The 17,569-nt window shown below is 48.2% G+C and overlaps 1 protein-coding gene across 1 annotated transcript in view; it reads right to left on the reverse strand.

Annotated features, from left to right (window-relative positions):
- LOC101437762 (contactin-associated protein-like 4) overlaps positions 1 to 17,569 on the reverse strand; it is a 194,181-nt gene that overhangs the window by 57,830 nt on the left and 118,782 nt on the right. The window contains 5 exon segments of the mRNA XM_058299594.1: positions 77 to 217; positions 11,241 to 11,505; positions 13,518 to 13,661; positions 14,880 to 15,052; positions 15,692 to 15,895. Of these exon segments, the coding sequence (XP_058155577.1) occupies positions 77 to 217; positions 11,241 to 11,505; positions 13,518 to 13,661; positions 14,880 to 15,052; positions 15,692 to 15,895 (927 nt within the window).

A 17,569-nucleotide genomic window follows, 5' to 3' on the forward strand; every position in this document is an offset into this window, starting at 1 on the left:
GACCTTCACCACCTCCGGGAGAGGCGCAGTGAAGTTGAGCCCCCGGGGGCCGGCTTACTCCAAGCCCCTCACTCACCTTCGAAATAACAGGAATCGCCCCAGAAGGCGGCCCCCTGGAGCGCTGTGGGAGCGGCCGCGTCGCTGTCCACCACCACGCGCAGGTGGCCGCCCGTGGCCGCGAGGGACACACAGTGCCATCCGTCATTGACCGCAGCGCCTGGAGGTCGAACCACAAGCCCGGTCAGCGGTGTAGACAGCGACGCGAATGCTCGGCGAGTCCCGGCGGGCCGCAGCCCCCCTGCCCTGGGAGCGCGGGACCCTTCCCCGCAGGGCCAGCCTGGGCCGTCCGGAGGTCCCAGGGCCCAGGACGCCGCCGGCGTCCGCCCACGTGACCTCACTTTTGAGGGAAGACACGGGATGCAGTTGTTCTCCAACATTCTGGGATTTAATGAAGAATGCTTTATGTGGTTGTCTTGCTCTTTCATGAACCGGTATTAATAATATATGCTCTTTATCTAGACAGCTTCCCTGATATTTAGAACAATATTAATAAAATATTACTTAGACGAATATTAAGTATAAACTTCTTACAATAAAAAAGAAACTTAATAAAATATAAAATATAAAAACAATGTTAATAAAACACAAAGCCTATATACAAAATGTACCTGTCAGGAAACGAGCCCTAATACAAAGGGTAATTTTCTGACGAGGGGAGCGCGGTCATTTTCATTTCATTTTACATTTGCATTTTGCTGTATTTTCCAAATTTGCTACAAAGGCCACGGGCTGTCGCAGTATGCAGAGCACAAACCCTGTTATGATTTTGGAATGTGGTGACGCTCCCTCGCGAAGCAGCCGCCACCCCATGAGCGCGCGTGTCCGCGGCTAGCAGGGGTGGGGTGGAGTCACCAAGGCAGGGACCCATGCCTGCGCACACGCCGGGGTCTGCGCTGAGCCGGAAGCCACAACGTCCCGGGTACCCCGGGTGCGGGGGGCGCCTGGGGCTCCCTTGTCGCCACGTGCTCGTGTGCAGCGCAAGGGGCGCCGCCTTGGATGGCTGCAGCTCTCTCCTAACGGGCCACTACAGGCAACACGAGGAGGAAGGCGCCCGCCTCCCTGTCTGCTTCCTGGGAGAAGGGAGAGAGGCGGGAGCAGACGTCCTGGTGTCCCCCGACGCTCAGGTCCCATCTGCTGTGGAAGGAGCTGGGGCCCCTGGTGGTACCGGGAACTGAAGCTTCTCCAGACTCCCCTCCCAGCTGGGGGCGTTGCGGGAGCCCTCGCTCCTGTCCCCAGGGAGCAGCCCCTGGGCTCCTCCATCCCGGGCGCCTCTCTGGAGGCTTCGCAGCCCCTGGTCCTTCCCGGGCTTCCTTCTGGCCCCAGCCCGCACTCCCCAGACCCCCCTCCCCGCTGGCTAAAATGCACTTCCTGCCTCCGCAGGGCTGCAGCCCCCCAAATCCTGGCTTTCCCACAAGCCCCCGTGAGGCCCCTGTCTGGTCAGACCTGAGTCCAGTTAAGTCCCTGCAGGGGGCAGCGCTTTTAAAGACAATTCCAAGGTGGAGGTGAAGGTGCCTGTTTAATTGGACATGGTTAAATCACTCATCTCTTCTATTCCATGATATAGTCAGAAATGCAGAAACTGGAATTGCCTTCCCAAGGCTTATTTTTAATAGCTGCCATTTGTCTTCAAAACAAATGTGGAATTTATAATTAGACCAATGGCAAAATGCCTTATTTTCTGTTGCCTTGATTTTTAAAGTTTTTTTTTCCTTTTTTTATTATTTTTTTAAGATACATAGATTACACAAAATATTACATTAAAAAAATAAGAGGCTCCCATATACCCCACTCCCCAACTCCACCCCCCACTCCTTTCACATCAACAACCTCTTTCATCTATGTGGCACATTCACTGCATTTGATGAATACACTTTGGAGCACTGCTGCACAGCATGGATTATAGTTTACATCGAGGTTAGCTCTTCAAAATACAGGAGACAGCTGTCAGCCAGCTCCTTTTCTTCTAGGTCTCTTTGGCTGTTGTGTTGCAGGAAGCACAAGGGGGAGGAGATGGAGCATGGTTTGGGGGCTCCTCCCCTCCTTTGTGACACTGCAGCCTCCCTCCCCTCCACTTCCTGTGGTGAAGGAGGAGACAGTGTGTGTGGACAAGTTCACCTCACATCAACCCTGGGCTCAGGGATGCATCACCTGTTCTATCCATCCATTCATCCATCCATCCATCTTTCTATCATCTATCGATCTATCTACATATCATTTATCATTCATGTCTCATTTACCTATCTTTCAATCTATCTCATCTATCATCTAATCACTCCATCAATATATCTATATCTACCTATCTACCATCCATCTCTAGTTTATCACACACATGTCTATCATCTATCTATTGCTATCATCTATCATCTATGTGTTATCAATCTATATCTCTCTTATCTATCATCTGTCTTCTAGTTCACAATCTAGTTCAGATTAAGACCCCAAAAATTTCTATAGTAGAGTATTGTGGCAGCTAACCCACCATGTAGCTGACCTCTCTGAGGGGAAAATGCCTGTTACAATGTGTTTTAGCAAACGCATATGGTTGGCAAAGGGCCAACGAACCCATCTGTCCTATGTATCTTCTGATAATGGTGACAGATTCCATGTCTGGACTTAAAGGCACTTACACCTCCAGGTTATATCTTCAGGTATTCATGTAATTAATACCTTTACAATAATAACATTAAATGCTAATGGATTAAACTCTCCAGTCAAGAGACATGGATTGGCAGAATGGATAAGGAAATAAGGTCATCCCTATGCTGTCTACAAGAAACTCACCTTAGACTCAGGGATGCAAAGAGGTTGCAAGTGAATGGTTGTAAAACAATTATACTTGCAAACAATGACCAAAACAGGGCAGGAGTAGCTATACTAATAATGGACAAAATAGAATTTAAATGCAAAACCATTGTAAGAGACAAAAAAGACCACTATATATAATAAAAGGGATATTCTATCAATTAGAAAGAACAATCAATAAACATTTATGCCCCTAACCAGGGCACCTCAAAATACATGAGGCAAACACTGGAAAAACTAAGTGGAGACATAGATGCCTCTACAATTATTGTGGGGACTTTAATATACCATTATCACCATTAGACAGAACATCTCAATGGAGAATCAATAAAGAAACAAAGACTTTTAATAATACATTAAAGGATCTAGACCTATTAGTCACATACAGAATACTATATACCAAAATACTGTGAGATATACTTTCTTCTTGAGTGCACATGGGTCATTCTCCAAGATAGACCACATGCTAGGCCACAGAGCAACTCTAACGAATTCAGAAAGATTGAAATTATACAAAGTAATTTCTCTGAGTAGAGTGGAATGAAGCTGGAATCATTAAGGGCAGAGAACCAGATTAGGCAAAAATATTTGGAAGTTAAACACAGTCTTAGACAAACAGTGGGTCAAGGAGGAAATCGCAAAAGAAACCAGTGAGTACCTTGAAACAAACAGAAAGGACAACACAACGTATGAAAACCTATGGGATGCAGCAAAAGCCATGAGAGGGAAATTCATATCCCTTAACTGCCTATATTAAAAAAGAAGAAAGAGCTAAAATCAAAGGCCTAATTGCACACCTGGAGAAATTAGAAAAAGAACAACAAACTAGCCCCAAAATGAGTAGAAAGAAGGAAGTAACAAAGATTAGAACAGAGCTAAATGAAATTGGAAATAAGAAAGCACTAGAAAAAATAAAATCAAAAGCTGGTTCTTCGAGATGATTAATAAAATTGACAAATTCTTAGCTAAACTAATAAAGAAAAAAAGAATGAAGATGTAAGTATATAAAATAAGAAAGAGGAAGGGGATATCACCACTGACCCCACAGAAATAAAGAGTATCATAAGAGGATACTTTGAAAAATTATATGCCAACAAGAAGGATAATTTAGAAGAAATGGGCAAATTCCTAGAACCACACAAGCAGCTACATAGGTGGAAGAAGAAAATGATAACTCAACAGAAGAATCACAAGTAACAGGATAGAATTAGTCATCAAACACCTCCCAGCAAAGAAGAGCCTAGGACCAGACAGCTTCACAGGTGAATTTCACCAAACATTCTGGAAAGAAATAAACCAATCCTGCTTAAACTCTTCCAAAAAAGAGAAGTGGAGGGAACATTGCCTAATTCGTTCTATGATGCCAATCACCCTAATAACCTGATATCAAAGCCAAACAAAGATGCCACAAGAAAGGAAAACTATAGAACAATCTTTCTAATCAGCCTAGACACTAAAATCCTCAACAAAATACTTGCTAATCATATAAAATTACAGTTTGTCAAGTTAGACATTATGATGAAAATTTTGGCTTATAATTTAAACATTTAAAAATTATAACTCAATTTACCCACATGTTCAATGTAATTTGAGTTTGATTCCATGTAAGAATATTAATGTATAATATGTAATTTAAATCTATAGTAACTAACATAAAACACCCTTCTCTAGTGGAAGAATATAATTCATCATGTAATAATTCATAAATAAATGAGTTATTCTCAATAGAGCCACTATATTGAATTCTCATAACCATGTGTAAAGTAATACCTTAATTAGCATATGCTGATTATGTGAACCATATGTCAAAATTTCTTCTGTAGTTTAATCAATTAATCTTCAAATGTTAAATTTACTTGCCTCACTAAATCTAGAAATAAAAATATTTTCAAAAGAAAATACAAGAACTGGTTGGAAAATGTCTGCTTAAGAAAAGAATCAGGAGTATTTTATGTAAACACTTTTGCTCTATATTTATATTTATAGCTTAATTAATATTAATATAGTAATATAAAATATAAGATAATCATATTAAATAAGTAGGTGTTATTGCTGCATAGCAAACTCCTCCTGAGTTTAGTGGCTTTAAATGACATGTCCCCTGTTTTCTTGGGGCTGGAATCTGGGCAGTTCATCCGGGAGGCTCTGGCCCAAGGCCCCTCAAGTAATCGGGGGCTGCAGCCCCGTCTGGAGACTGGAGGGGCAGGGCCCACCTCACCGGCAGCTGCTGGCAGCCTCCGCTCTTCGTGGGCTTGTTGGAAGTGGGCTGGAGGCCGCCTTCAACCCTGGCTCGGGACGTGGCGGCCGGGAGTCGACAGAGTGAGAGAAGATGAGGTGCCCAAGGAGGGGCTTCCCGCCCTTGCAGTCAAAGCTCAGCAGGGACGTCCTGTTGCTGCTGCCAAGTTCTTTTCGCCGGCAGCGAGCCACCAAGTCCAGCCCACACCCAGGGCACAGGGTTCCGGAAGCCTGCATGGCAGGAGGGGCACTCAAGTATTGTGGCTGCTGATCACAGATGTCCCCAAAAGCTCCTTTGGCCGGACATAAATGCACCATAAAGATTAAAACACCTGTCAGTACGTATAATCTCATTCCAAGAACTTTGTCAAATGTCCATGCTGGCACACCGGCTTTATGGTGTGTGTGAAAGTAACATTCTACTGAAGCAATTTCCTCAAGATGCTTAAAATTAGGGCTTGTGGATCCTGGGACTCCACCTCTAAATCAAGAGGGGGCCTAGATACCCATCAACAGGGTAGATGGATGCGATTCTCCACTGAATGGACTGGGGGAGAGTGTAAACTACAATGTAAACTGTAATCCATGTGGTGCAGCAGTGCTCCAAAATGTATTCACCAAATGCAATGAATGTGCCACGATGATGAAAGAGGTTGTTGATGTGGGAGGAGCAGGGGGTATGGGGAGTGGGGTATATTGGAACCTCTTATATATATATATATATATTTTTTAATTTCTTTGTCTTTATTTATTTTTTAATGTTACATTAAAAAAATATGAGGTCCCAATATACCCCACTCCCCATACCCCCTGCTCCTCCCACATCAACAACCTCTTTCATCATCGTGGCACATTCATTGCATTTGGTGTATACATGTCTGAGCACTGCTGCACCTCATGTTCAGTGGTCCACATTATAGTTTACATTCTCCCCCAGTCCACCCAGTGGGCCATGGGAGGACATACAATGTCCAGTAACTGTCCCTGTAGTGCCACCCAGGACAACTCTAATTCCTGAAAATGCCCCCACATCACGGCTCTTCTTCCCACTCCCTACCCTTAGCAGCTACCATGGCTACTTTCTCCACATCAATGCTACATTTACTTCCATTACTATTCCCAAAAGTTCCAGAAGAGAATATCAGTAAGTCCACTCTAATCCATACTCTATTCCTCGATCCTGTGGACCTTGGCATGGTGATGTCCTCTTCACCTCTGTATTGAGAGGGTGCTTAGATTCCACTTGTTTGATGGATGCAATTCTCCTGCTTGCAGTTGTAGGTGTTCTTGGCTCCCTGGTCTGATATTTTTTAATGCAACATTTTTTTTTGTGATCTATGTATCTTCAAAAAAAAAAAAGGCAATTAAACAAAAATAATAAAATAAAATAAAATAAAATTAGGGTCTCAATTGAAACCTCTTTGGAGGGCGTCAGCTTCATCAAAATAAACTGCATGATGATGGTGTGTTCACTATAAATTAACGTTTTCTGAAGCTAACCTTGGAAGCCTGTTCGTTGTGGAGATACTGAGTGTGATTTCTTTCTCTCTCACAAACCTATTCCTGTAAGTCCATCTCACTAATGTTCAAAGGAGTCCCTCTTACATCGCAAGAGGGAACACTAACTTGGGGTGCCCTCTTTCACCTCTCAGGGATGAAGCAGGAACAGAAATAAGCTATAGGGGCATGCGTAGAAATTTCTATTCTTGTTTTTCTTCATCTTTAGCTTTCAAATATGTTTTTGCTGATTCTCTGCTTATGCCATATTTTATCATTTTTGGTGCAGATTATTACATAGAGAAAGTAGATTCAATGTTGGTTAAATGTTGAAGCTCGAAGGCTAAATGTACACTTCCACCAGTTTCGCCTGGAGGTTCCTCTAATAACTGGTGAAGCAGCTCTCTGGTTGGGAACTCTGGATTCCACATGCAGATGTGAACGTCCCCGCACACGGTGCCCAGGTGGACTCTGGCCCAGCTATGAGGGCGTGATGCTGATCATGCCCATGACAGGGTGACTTGAAGCTGGCGACCCAGCGGTCAGCACTGCTACGTCCTGAGGGAAGGCATTTACGTCAGACCCAGCACCGAGCAGCACGTTGGCATGACAACAGCATTCAGGTGAGAAGGAGAGCTACTGGGCACTGTCACCATCCCCAGAGCACCTGGCCTGGAGACTGCTGGGTCCCAGGTCTGAGGGCAGACCCGGGCTGGCTGGGCACAAAGACCCCCTCAGTGACCTCTTCATGGGTCGCGGTCAGGCTTCATGCCTCCTCCTCAGCCAGCCAGGGCTCTGCATGACAAATTTGCCACTTTCTGAGGATGTACAGAAGCCCAAGGAGCTGTGATTCCACAGCTCGGTCCAGGCAGCACCTTTCCCTCCTCCTCTCTTCCACCCACAGCATACAAAGCCCCCTTTTGCCCTGTGGCACTCAGCTCTGATGCCAACTTTCAAATCCAATGAGCAAACAAAAACCACAACAGTTAGCCACTAAGCCAGTCCTTCTCTCTCCTCTCACCTCTTTTCTATCCAAAAAGGATCAGTTATTATTTACTATTAATCAGGAAGGCAGACTTGGAATGTCAGCGCTCACCTCTAAAGGCTCATCAAAGGTTTTGTCCAACATAAGTCATTCTGTGCCTGGGGTGAGAGTGGATAATAGGAGGGGAGGGAATTCCTTCTAGATTGTCATGTCCACACTGGAGATCAACCACTACGGCCATTTTGCAAGTGGACAATTGGCATTCTGGAGTCAGCACAGAGTGGGTGCTGCAATTCAAACCCCGCTCCCCTGCTGACAGATCCACGGTCCTCCTTGCAGGGTGTCATGCCACTGTGGCACACAAAACTGATGTCAGCCATCATCAGAAGATGGAGAACTGCCACTGCCATTCATTAGAAATCAAACATACAGGAAGACACGGCAAGCAGCAAGGAGGATGTGCCTCCTGGGTGCACAGAATCTCCAAGACTCACAGATGTTCAGTAAGTGAAGAGTCCACTGGGAAAGGGGAAAGGCAGATGTGTATTGGGACATGGGTGTGTGTGTGTACCCATGTGCACACATGTGTGGGGGGCTGCTAACGAGTGCTTGGGTTTCCTGGAAACCAGAGCAGATAGCAGGCAATGGGCTTTCTTACACAACGGGAAGGTACTGGCTCGAGGTTTTGAGGTCAGAAATCCAAAACCAAGGCATCACCCGGGTGACTGCTTCTCCCTGAAGACCTCGGGGCACTGCCCATGGCCGTGCACGGGGCGGGCTCCCCTGGCTGCTCCCCCACTGACTCGGCTTCTGGCTGCTCCCTCCGCCTTTTTCTCTCTCTGTGACCATCCCTACAAGGTGTTCAATAGTAGGATCGAGACCATCCTGATTCAGCTGGGCCACACCATACATGAAGGACCTCATCCTAAGGTCCTGGTTACATTGGGCTGCACCCACAGGGATGGATTAAGTTTAAGAACACAGGTTTGTGGGGTACATAGCTCCATGTCACCAAAATCACCCTCTGCACCCCAAAAAAGACCTGTTCTTTCCACATGAAAAATGCATTCATTGCATCAGAATATCCCAAGAGCCTTAAGTCATTTTGGTGACAATGCTACATACAAAGCCTCATCAATATCAGTTACAGGCATGGTCTGCCCTGGAGCTCCATTCCACTCAGTCTGTGGACTTCTGACACCTTGAGAACAAGTTGTCTGCTTCTCATTTACAATGGAAGGACAGGCAGAGAGTCAACATTTCCATTCCAATTGGGAGAAATTGGAAGGAAAAGAGGGGTCACAGGCCCCCCAAATTTTCAAAAGCAAGCAGAGCAAATTCCATAACCCTAAAGTTCTAAGAGTCATCTAGGGGTTAGTGTCTTGTTCTCTTGGCCTGATGGAGCAACTCCTCCCCTTCCAAGTGCTTGCTTCAGCCACGCTCCCCCAAACCCTGGGGTGAAGGGCCCACGCTGCCCCAACATTGGCATGGCCTCCAGGTCCCTCCAAAATGCCGGGAAATGGCACCATGCTCCCTGAACAGCAGGGCACAGGCCTGTCCCCTCCCCCCCCAAGAGCAGGGGTGAGCCTGCCCCACCAAGCACAGGGGTGAGCCTGCCCCACCAAGTGCCTGCTCCTCCAAGCACAAAGGTGAGTCAGCCCCTCCAAGTGAAGGGGTGAGCCTGCCCCCTCCAAGCACGGGGGTGAACCTGCCCCTCCAAGTGCAGAGGTGAACCTGCCCCTCCAAGTGCAGGGGTGAGCCTGCCCCCTCCAAGCACTGGGGTGAACCTGCCCCTCCAAGTGCAGGGGTGAACCTGCCCCTCCAAGTGCAGGGGTGAGCCTGCCCCCTCCAGGGACTGGGGTGAACCTGCCCCTCCAAGTACAGGGGTGAACCTGCCCCCTCCAAGCACAGGGGTGAGCCTGCCCCTCCAAGTGCAGGGGGGAGCCTGCCCTTCCCACACACGTGGGCAGGCCCACTCTCTTGACCCCAGGAGATCTCTTTGGTCCAGCTTTTGGTTTCCTCATTTAACCCTAGCTGTATTCTTCCTTCAATTGGCCCCATTTCTGTCCCTTCGGTCCTGGCTGGCAATGGTTCCAGTCGTGCACATTTCACAAAAGCCTTGTCAGCTTTGTGCACAGTGCACAGGTCCAAACCGTTGGACAGAAGGACACTGCACAGTCCTTCCTGGGTGGCTGTATCTCCCATCCTGACCTACACCCAAATGGCTGGACCCACGCTCGGCTAAACCTCTCCAGGAGCTAGCTTCCTGGGAGCTCAGGGGCCCTGATAGAGCCTCCTCTTGCCCTAGTCTCAAAGCACAGTCTAGATAGGCTCAGAATTTTCCAAATCATCAATTTCTGGTTTCTTTGTGCTGAAGAGTTCTTAACCTTTCTTTCCTCATTTTACTAAAAGCTACACAAAGAAACCAGGCTGCCCCTTCCACACTTAGCTTGGAAATTGCCTCAGCTAAATATCTAAGGTCATCACATTCAAGTTCTGCCTCCCATCCGACTTCAGAACTCAATTTCACCAAGTTCGCTGCCACTTTAAAACAAGCATCGCCTTCCCTCCAGTTTCCAGTGACACACTCATCATTTCCTTCTAAGGCCTTGTTGGATGTACCTTTAGTATCCACATTTTTACAAACAGTCTCTTTAAAGCAATCTAGGCTATTTCTATCAAGAACATCACAATTCATCCAGCCTCTATGCACTACCCAATTCCAGTTGTTTCCACATTTTTTTTCGGTATTTGCCATAGCAGCACCTCACTGCTAGTATGAAAAACTGTTTTAGTTTCCTGGCTACCAAGACAAACGCCATGCAATGGGTTGGCTTAAACAATGGGTATTTATTGACTCAGAGTTTTGAAGCCAGGAAAAGTCCAAAATCAAGGCGTCATCAAGGCAATGCTCCTTCAGAAGACTGTGGCACTCTGGGTGGGCTGCCAGCCATCCTTCGCCCTTGGCTTTTCTGTCCCGTGGCAATGAGCATGGCGGCCTCTCTTGACCTTTCCCTCCTGTCTTGGTTCCTGACTCCAGCTTCTGGCCATCCCTCTGGTTCTCTCCCTGTGTGTGGCCTTCCCTATCTGGCCTCCAGGAAGAGGACCCACAGGGAGCAGCTGGGACTAAACTGCAGCAGCCACATCAGAGGCTCTGTTTACAAAGGTCCCACACACAAGGGTGGGTTAAGGTTAAGGAGATGGCTTTCTCCTCCAGGACCGTACCTCCAGGACACCGTGCCAAGCAATCCCTGTCCCACAGGTATGCTGGTCCATGGGGTAGCATCACAGCTGCTTTGGAACACAGAGCATTGGTGTAACCATGAGTCTAAAGAGGAGGGGTCTTGTGTCCAGGACAACAGGACTCAGGCACCTGGAATCAGGGACCCTGAGAATCATGACTCAAGGGGTCGGTTTTAACATCCTACTCCCTGGGCCCGAGGCTCTGTGGGGCTGGGTTAACCCCACTCTGGGGTGTGGGGTCCTGTGGGGTCAGGCTAACCCCACTATTTGGGTATGGGATCCTGTGGGGTCAGGTTAAACCCACTCCCTGGGCCTGAGGCTCTGCGGGGTTGGGTTAACCCCACCCTGGGGTGTGGGGTCCTGTGGAGTTGGGTTACCCCACGCTTGGGTGTGGGGTCCTGTGGTTCTGGCATCTTACCTGCTGTGACATATGTCTGGGCTTGTCCCTGGGATTTGTGCAGAGCCAGGCTGGAGTTTCCATCATTGAGAGTGAGGAAGAGACCCCCTAAACCATGGCGAGGTCGGCTGGACAGCAGAAGCCCCACCCTGTCCTACGTTTGAAACTGGAAATTGATGGAAACCCCATCTCCTCCGGGAGTGACTGGCAGCTCTAGGAAGCTCGTGGCACTCAGAAATGTCACAGGCACAGTGCGCAGTTCTGAGCAGGAGAAGGACATGTCTCCCTGAGAACAGAGAAAAGGAGAGGGAGATGGCTGTGGAGGACACGTCCATCCCAGTGGCGGTACTTCTGCTGGAGCTTTCACCGAGCTGTTAAAGAGTGTTCTCTGTAAGACCCCATTTGACACCTACCTCAAGACCACCCACCCAGACTCGGAGGCCAGCTGGAAGAGCCTTCCCCACTGTTCAGCTCTGAATTGTGCCTCCCAGGAGACATGTCACACCCTAGCTCCCAGGCCCAGAATGCGGACTCATTTGGAAATAGGGTCTTTGAAGAGGCAATTAGATAAGGCGAAGCCAACCTGGGCTAGGGAGGGCCTTAATCAAATCTGACTGGTGTCTTCAGAGAAGAGGAGAATTGGACCCAGACAGACAGACAGGGGAGGACACCTTGTAAAGTGGGGGCAGGTGTTGGGATGATTTAGGCATATGCTAAGGAACTCCAAGGGTTGCCAGCAAAAGCCTGATGCAGCAGAGGCAAGGGGCTCTCCTAGACTCTTCAGAGCAGCTTGGCCCTGCAGGCATCTTGCCTTCAGGCTTTTAGCTTGCTGCTCTAGTTGTGGTCCTTGGTTAAGGAACCCAGGAACTAAGACACCCGTAACCAGAACACAGAATTGGTATAACCAAGCCCTGTGAGCCACTGCTGCCTGTTCCCAGGCTCACCAAGCCCTAGAGCACACAAGTGTGCTCAAAACCAGAGCACTGGGACCTTGCTTTGTGCAGGTGTGGATGGAGCAGCTGGCCAAGGCCCAGGTGTCACGAGGAGGCAGGCAGCCCCCTCCAGGAGCACCCACCAGATGCACTGGCCTTGAGCAGCCACCTGCTGCTGCAGGGACTTAAAATGGGTTACAAAAGCCTCATCTTTCAGGAGATGATCACATTGCCAAAGCTCATGAGATTGGGGGTTTTACCAGAATCCTGTCTTAATTGGTGTATATTAATGACACAAGGGTAGAGAGGTTAAAAACTGGCCATCAGAACACCTTGAACACACCTGCTCAGCAGAGTGCCCCATCAGTCACAGGTGCATGTTAGGAACTTCCTCAGCAAGATGCCTTTTCCCAAATGTCTCAAGAAGTAGCTTGATAGTTACATGAGGGAGCCAGCAATTGCTGGAAAATGTGCTTACTGAAGTTTCTTCACTTAAGAAGATCTGAAAATTCTAAAACTAATTGAGCTGGTTTTCTATTAATCTAATTTTAGAAGTTTACTCTTTGCACTTAGTTCTCTGAAGGATATTAACCAACCCTTCTCAGTTTTGCTCACAGGAACAAGATAACATCTCAAAGCAAAACCAGACAGAGTGGTATCAGGAGCTCCTTATGACCCAGTAAGTCTGAAACTTTTCTCAGAGACAAAAATCTTATATCCTTGAGTGGTCAGCTGTGAAAGGAGTCACGGAGACCTTGCCCCTGCACAACATCTAAATGTGAATTAGCCTCTGAAAACTAACACAAAGTTGAGTGTGCTCGAGACAACACAGGACTGAGAAGTTGCCCATACACTTCTCACAATACCCCTGGTTTTTTACTTGTTTTTCTTCCTCCTTACTCCTCTACTTTGCCTAATAAACCCTAACTGCCATTATCAGGTTGAACTGGTTTTGGGAAGATTCCCCCAGTTCCTTGCTTGTGCACTCGCAATAAATCACCTTCCCATTGAGACGTGTTTCTCCTTCGTGGTGCTGGGTTGGGTGGGGCCTTCTGTTGGAAATAGCTGTTCTTACAGTAACACCAGGGGTACTTGTCCAGAGAGTAAAGTCTTCACTCCAGAAACAGGAAACTAAGACTTCAACCTAAAACAGCTTTCTTCACTTCATGTTAAATTCAAATAACATGCATTACATTTGCTAATACCTATCCTTACTTCCTATGGCTCACGGACCCTCGGAGGAGGCTGTTAAATAAGAACGTGAGTTACCCAATAAGAAGTGTTGGTGACATAGCATCAGATAGGAGCATGTCAGCCCTGTGCAGCCAGCACCCCTCCTTTCCCTCAGTCCCCTGGATTCTCTTACCATAACAAGGATCTCCAGTCTGTGCTGCTTGGCCAAATCAATGATATCATCTCCATTAAAATTAATATTTTCTAAACATCCATGAAAATTTTTTCTTTGATATGTCTCTGATTTTCCAGGTGGTAAAATCCCTCCAAAGCTGATCTTAGAAAGAAAAAATATCAATAACATTCTTTAGTGATTTCCTGATGATTTGCTTAAAATATTCATGATTCATAGGTATAGCAGTAATAGTTATGGGTATACCAATTTTGCATCATTTTATATCTGCTCTGTCTGTTCATTTAAAAGGAAATTATGATATTGCTGGGACAGATGCTGGATATTATATATCTTCCCATAACCCACTAAATGTACTGGTGGAGAGTGTAAACTACAATGAAAACTATAATTCGTACAGTGCAGCAGTCCTCCAAAATGTGTTCACCAAATGCAATGAATGTGCCACAATGAGGAAAGAGATTGATGTGGGAGGAGTGGGGTGGGATGTGGGGTATATGGGAACCTCCTATATTTTTTAATGTTATATTTTTTTTGTGATCAATGTATCTTTTTTTAAAAAAGGTAATTAAAATATATTTTTTTTAAAAAGAAAGGAAAATACAAGACATAGTTTAAATACTTTTGCATGCACCTGCTTCCAGTTCAGGCTAGAGCGTCTCCATCTGTAATAGGGAAGCCTGCCATTCACCCTCAAACTGGGACACTTTGGGGAGGAAAGGGGGTTGCTGATAGTGACGATTTGATGGCAGGCGTGAGTCTCAGGTTCACAGACTGGGGAGCAGGAACCCAGAGCAGAAGATGCTGGGCTGTGCCCACTCTCCCTTGGTGCTGGTGCTACTGCATTTGTGTGGCCTCTTTCTTTGTCTCCCCTTAATGCCCTTCCTTTAGGGCCAGGGAATCTGCATCCCTGGGGTGGCCCTTCTCCAGTCAGGGACACATGCAGGGCACCCAGCCCAGGGCCCCTCAGGTGGGAAACTCGGGATGCAGCTTGTGCTCCAGGTGGATTGGACTGGGGTGGATTGGGCTGGGGTGCCCTTGCAGGGAGTCCCTGAGTCTCATTAGCATCTTCCTTGTCCCTGCTTCAAGTCCCCTTTGCCTTGTGGGTCTCCCTGGGCACAACTCTAGGTTAGAGGCTGACATCTGGGGCACCAGACCCAGGAGAGCCACTGTTGGATTAAGTCAGCTCTTCCAGGGTGGCCTGTCGGATGTGACAGTGGCCAGTATCTGTTGACAGAGACTATTAATCTTTATGCTGGTGGTGCATTTTTCAACCTGTGCAAAAATGAATCCGTGCAAATATTATGCTGGTATTCTAGTTACTGTACTTTCATCTGTGTGATGGGAGGGGGTGCGTCCCACCTCGGCGTGGAGATCCAGTTGGCCCAGGTCTCCTCGGGGGCTGAAGTGTCGGGCGTGTCTGTTCACCACGAGTCTCACATGCAGGTGCGAGCGCTCAAACACCACTGAGTGCCAGTGCTCGTCATCCAGCAGGCTGCCCAGTGTGATGCGGGCTGGAGTGGGCGCGGCATCACCTGGGCAGAGAGGCGAGAGCGCAGTGTCAGGTGCATTCAAAACCAGCGCTTCCAGGTGCCGCGGAGCCGTTCTCCGCACTGCTGATGGCTTCACTGCCCCCGGAACACAATCCCACCCGCCCTGCCCCACTCCACCCACGACCACTTTTTGCACTATGGCCACCAGTGGCGCACCCATTTTCCGTGGAGTCGTCTTTGCTGGGAATGCTAATTAGTGCCCCTGCATCCTTGTTCCTGGTGAGCGGGGGCTGTCCACGAAGGCAGCTCTGTCCCCGGGGGCGCGGGCATCTGGAGATGTGCTGGGTGGTCATAATTGGAGGTGCCACATCGTCCAGGGGGCACCACAGTACCCTGTGGGGGCCAGGCATGCCCCACAGTAAGGAATTAAATGGCCCCAAGTGCCAAAAGCACCGAGGTGGAGAGATCCTGGCGCAGAGTTAAGTAGTCGTATTTGGATGATGCAAGAAGCTCCGAGAGCCTTCCTGTACGATCCTTACATTGCAAATGATTTTCACATGAAAACAGTTGGGGTGTGTAAGTGCACCTGTAAAGACTGTTAAAACGACTAGGTAAAAGGTGCTTTTATGTAAATTACATCTAAGAAATCAGAGTACTGCGCTCCTTTCCTGATAATTTTACCTGAATTGACGAATAAAAAGAGCTGTCCTTTTACTAACTCGAGGGTGATACAATCTCCATTTCTCTCTTCTCTGTGGAATAGAATCCCATCACTGTGCATTGTTTTAAATTTAAAAGAAACGATGTCTTTTACTGGAGTCCTAGTATTTTGAACAAATCTGTAAAGCAGGGAGCTTTTTCCATCAAAATCAACCACCTCCGATCCTACAAAAAATATAACAGAAGTTATTCTAAATATTAGCATGCGCCTCATGAAAGCTTTTAAATGTGTGGCGTCTTGCATACTGCACACTTACACAGGCTCATAGACACACACAGGCTCGTAAACACATGCACAGGCTTATAAACACACACACAAACACACACATACAGAGGCTCACAAATGCACACACAGGCTCATAAACACACATAGGCTCATAAACACATGCACAGGCTTATAACAGGCTCATAAAAACACACAGAGGGTCTCAAACACACCCAGGCTCATAAACACACACCAGCTCACAAACACACATGCCCACATGCTCAATTCCGGCCCTGTCATCTGCTGATATTGTTTCTTTCAGGAGGTGTCAATTTTCCTCAGTTCCTCATTAGCCTTTCCTCTTCATTTTTGGGGGGCAAAATTCCTGTATAGAAATACTCTAAAGACTCCATTTGAGTCTCTAGGGTCTCCTAAAGACTAGGAGGCTGGGGTCTCCTGAGCAGGTGGTTTCTGTCTGTCGTGGTCCGTGTCACCTGCGCAGCTCGCTGCCACACCACTCGCTCTCAGCTGCATCCTTGGGCGTTTCTGGGGTTTGCATCCCCTGCTGAAGACTAGACTCTCTCGTGGAAACAGGTCCGTCGCTCCTGGACCAGACCCCCCCAAGGCCCACAGGTCCGCCCCCTTGGAAGAACTGTTTAGCCTGCCTGTCATCATCCAGGGACACCCTCAGCCCTCAGGGGCAGTCCAGGCGGACCTCAAGGCCCTCCAGGGAATGGCTCCATTTTCTCCACTGGCTGAGCAGTAGCAGGGAGGGCAGGTGGCCCGGGTTTACTCAGCAGCTCGGGGCTGCCCTGCCAAAGGCCTGGAGAGATGCCTTAGCACTGAGGTGCCACCTGCACCACAGACCTGAGGCACCACCTGAGGAGCCAGACCTGTTGCTCCACATGAGGCATCACCTGAGGTGTCACCTGAGGTGTCACCTGAGGCACCAGACCTGAGGCAGCACCTGAGGCACCACCTGAGGAACCAGACCTGAGGCAAGGCCTGAGGAACCAGACCTCAGGTGTCACCTGCACCACAGACCTGAGGCGCCACCTGAGGCACCACCTGAGGTGCCAGGCCCCATCACTCAGCTTCAGCACTTCCCTGGCCCTGCCCAGGTCTCTGGCATTTGTTTCTATCTGAGGGCCATCCCCCTTATAAAAGGAACAACTGCCCTATTATCAGAAGGCCCCTCAGTCTTCATTGTGCACATTTAAATGAGGGCAAAAAGGAAATTATTCTTGGAAAGTTCACCTGTACACTCACTCAGGGTGACAGGGAACCTCCAGGGTTCTCAGGGCAGGAGACCCAGGAGGTGCAGAGCTGTTTATAGGGAACCCCAGGTGATGGTGAGGAAGTGGGAGGGGGTGGGCCAGGACCTGGGAGGGAGAGCTGGGGGGGCAGTGGCCCCTCAGCAGGGACACGGCTGGGAGGGGGCCTGTGGCACACTCGAGAGCCTGTGCTAGCATGTGACTCTTGGGGTCTTGGCCACGCACTATCTGCTCAGCCACGGGAGGGTCTGGAAAGCGAGATAAGCCATGATGGGCCCCAGTGAGCACTCAGCCCCAGGCTTGGGGGGGCCCTGCTGACAGGGCTTGAAGGCCTGTTGTCAGATAGGCTCCAGGGAGGAA

The sequence above is a fragment of the Dasypus novemcinctus genome, chromosome 6 (assembly GCF_030445035.2).
Source record: "Dasypus novemcinctus isolate mDasNov1 chromosome 6, mDasNov1.1.hap2, whole genome shotgun sequence".
NCBI classification, from domain to species: Eukaryota; Metazoa; Chordata; class Mammalia; order Cingulata; family Dasypodidae; genus Dasypus; species Dasypus novemcinctus.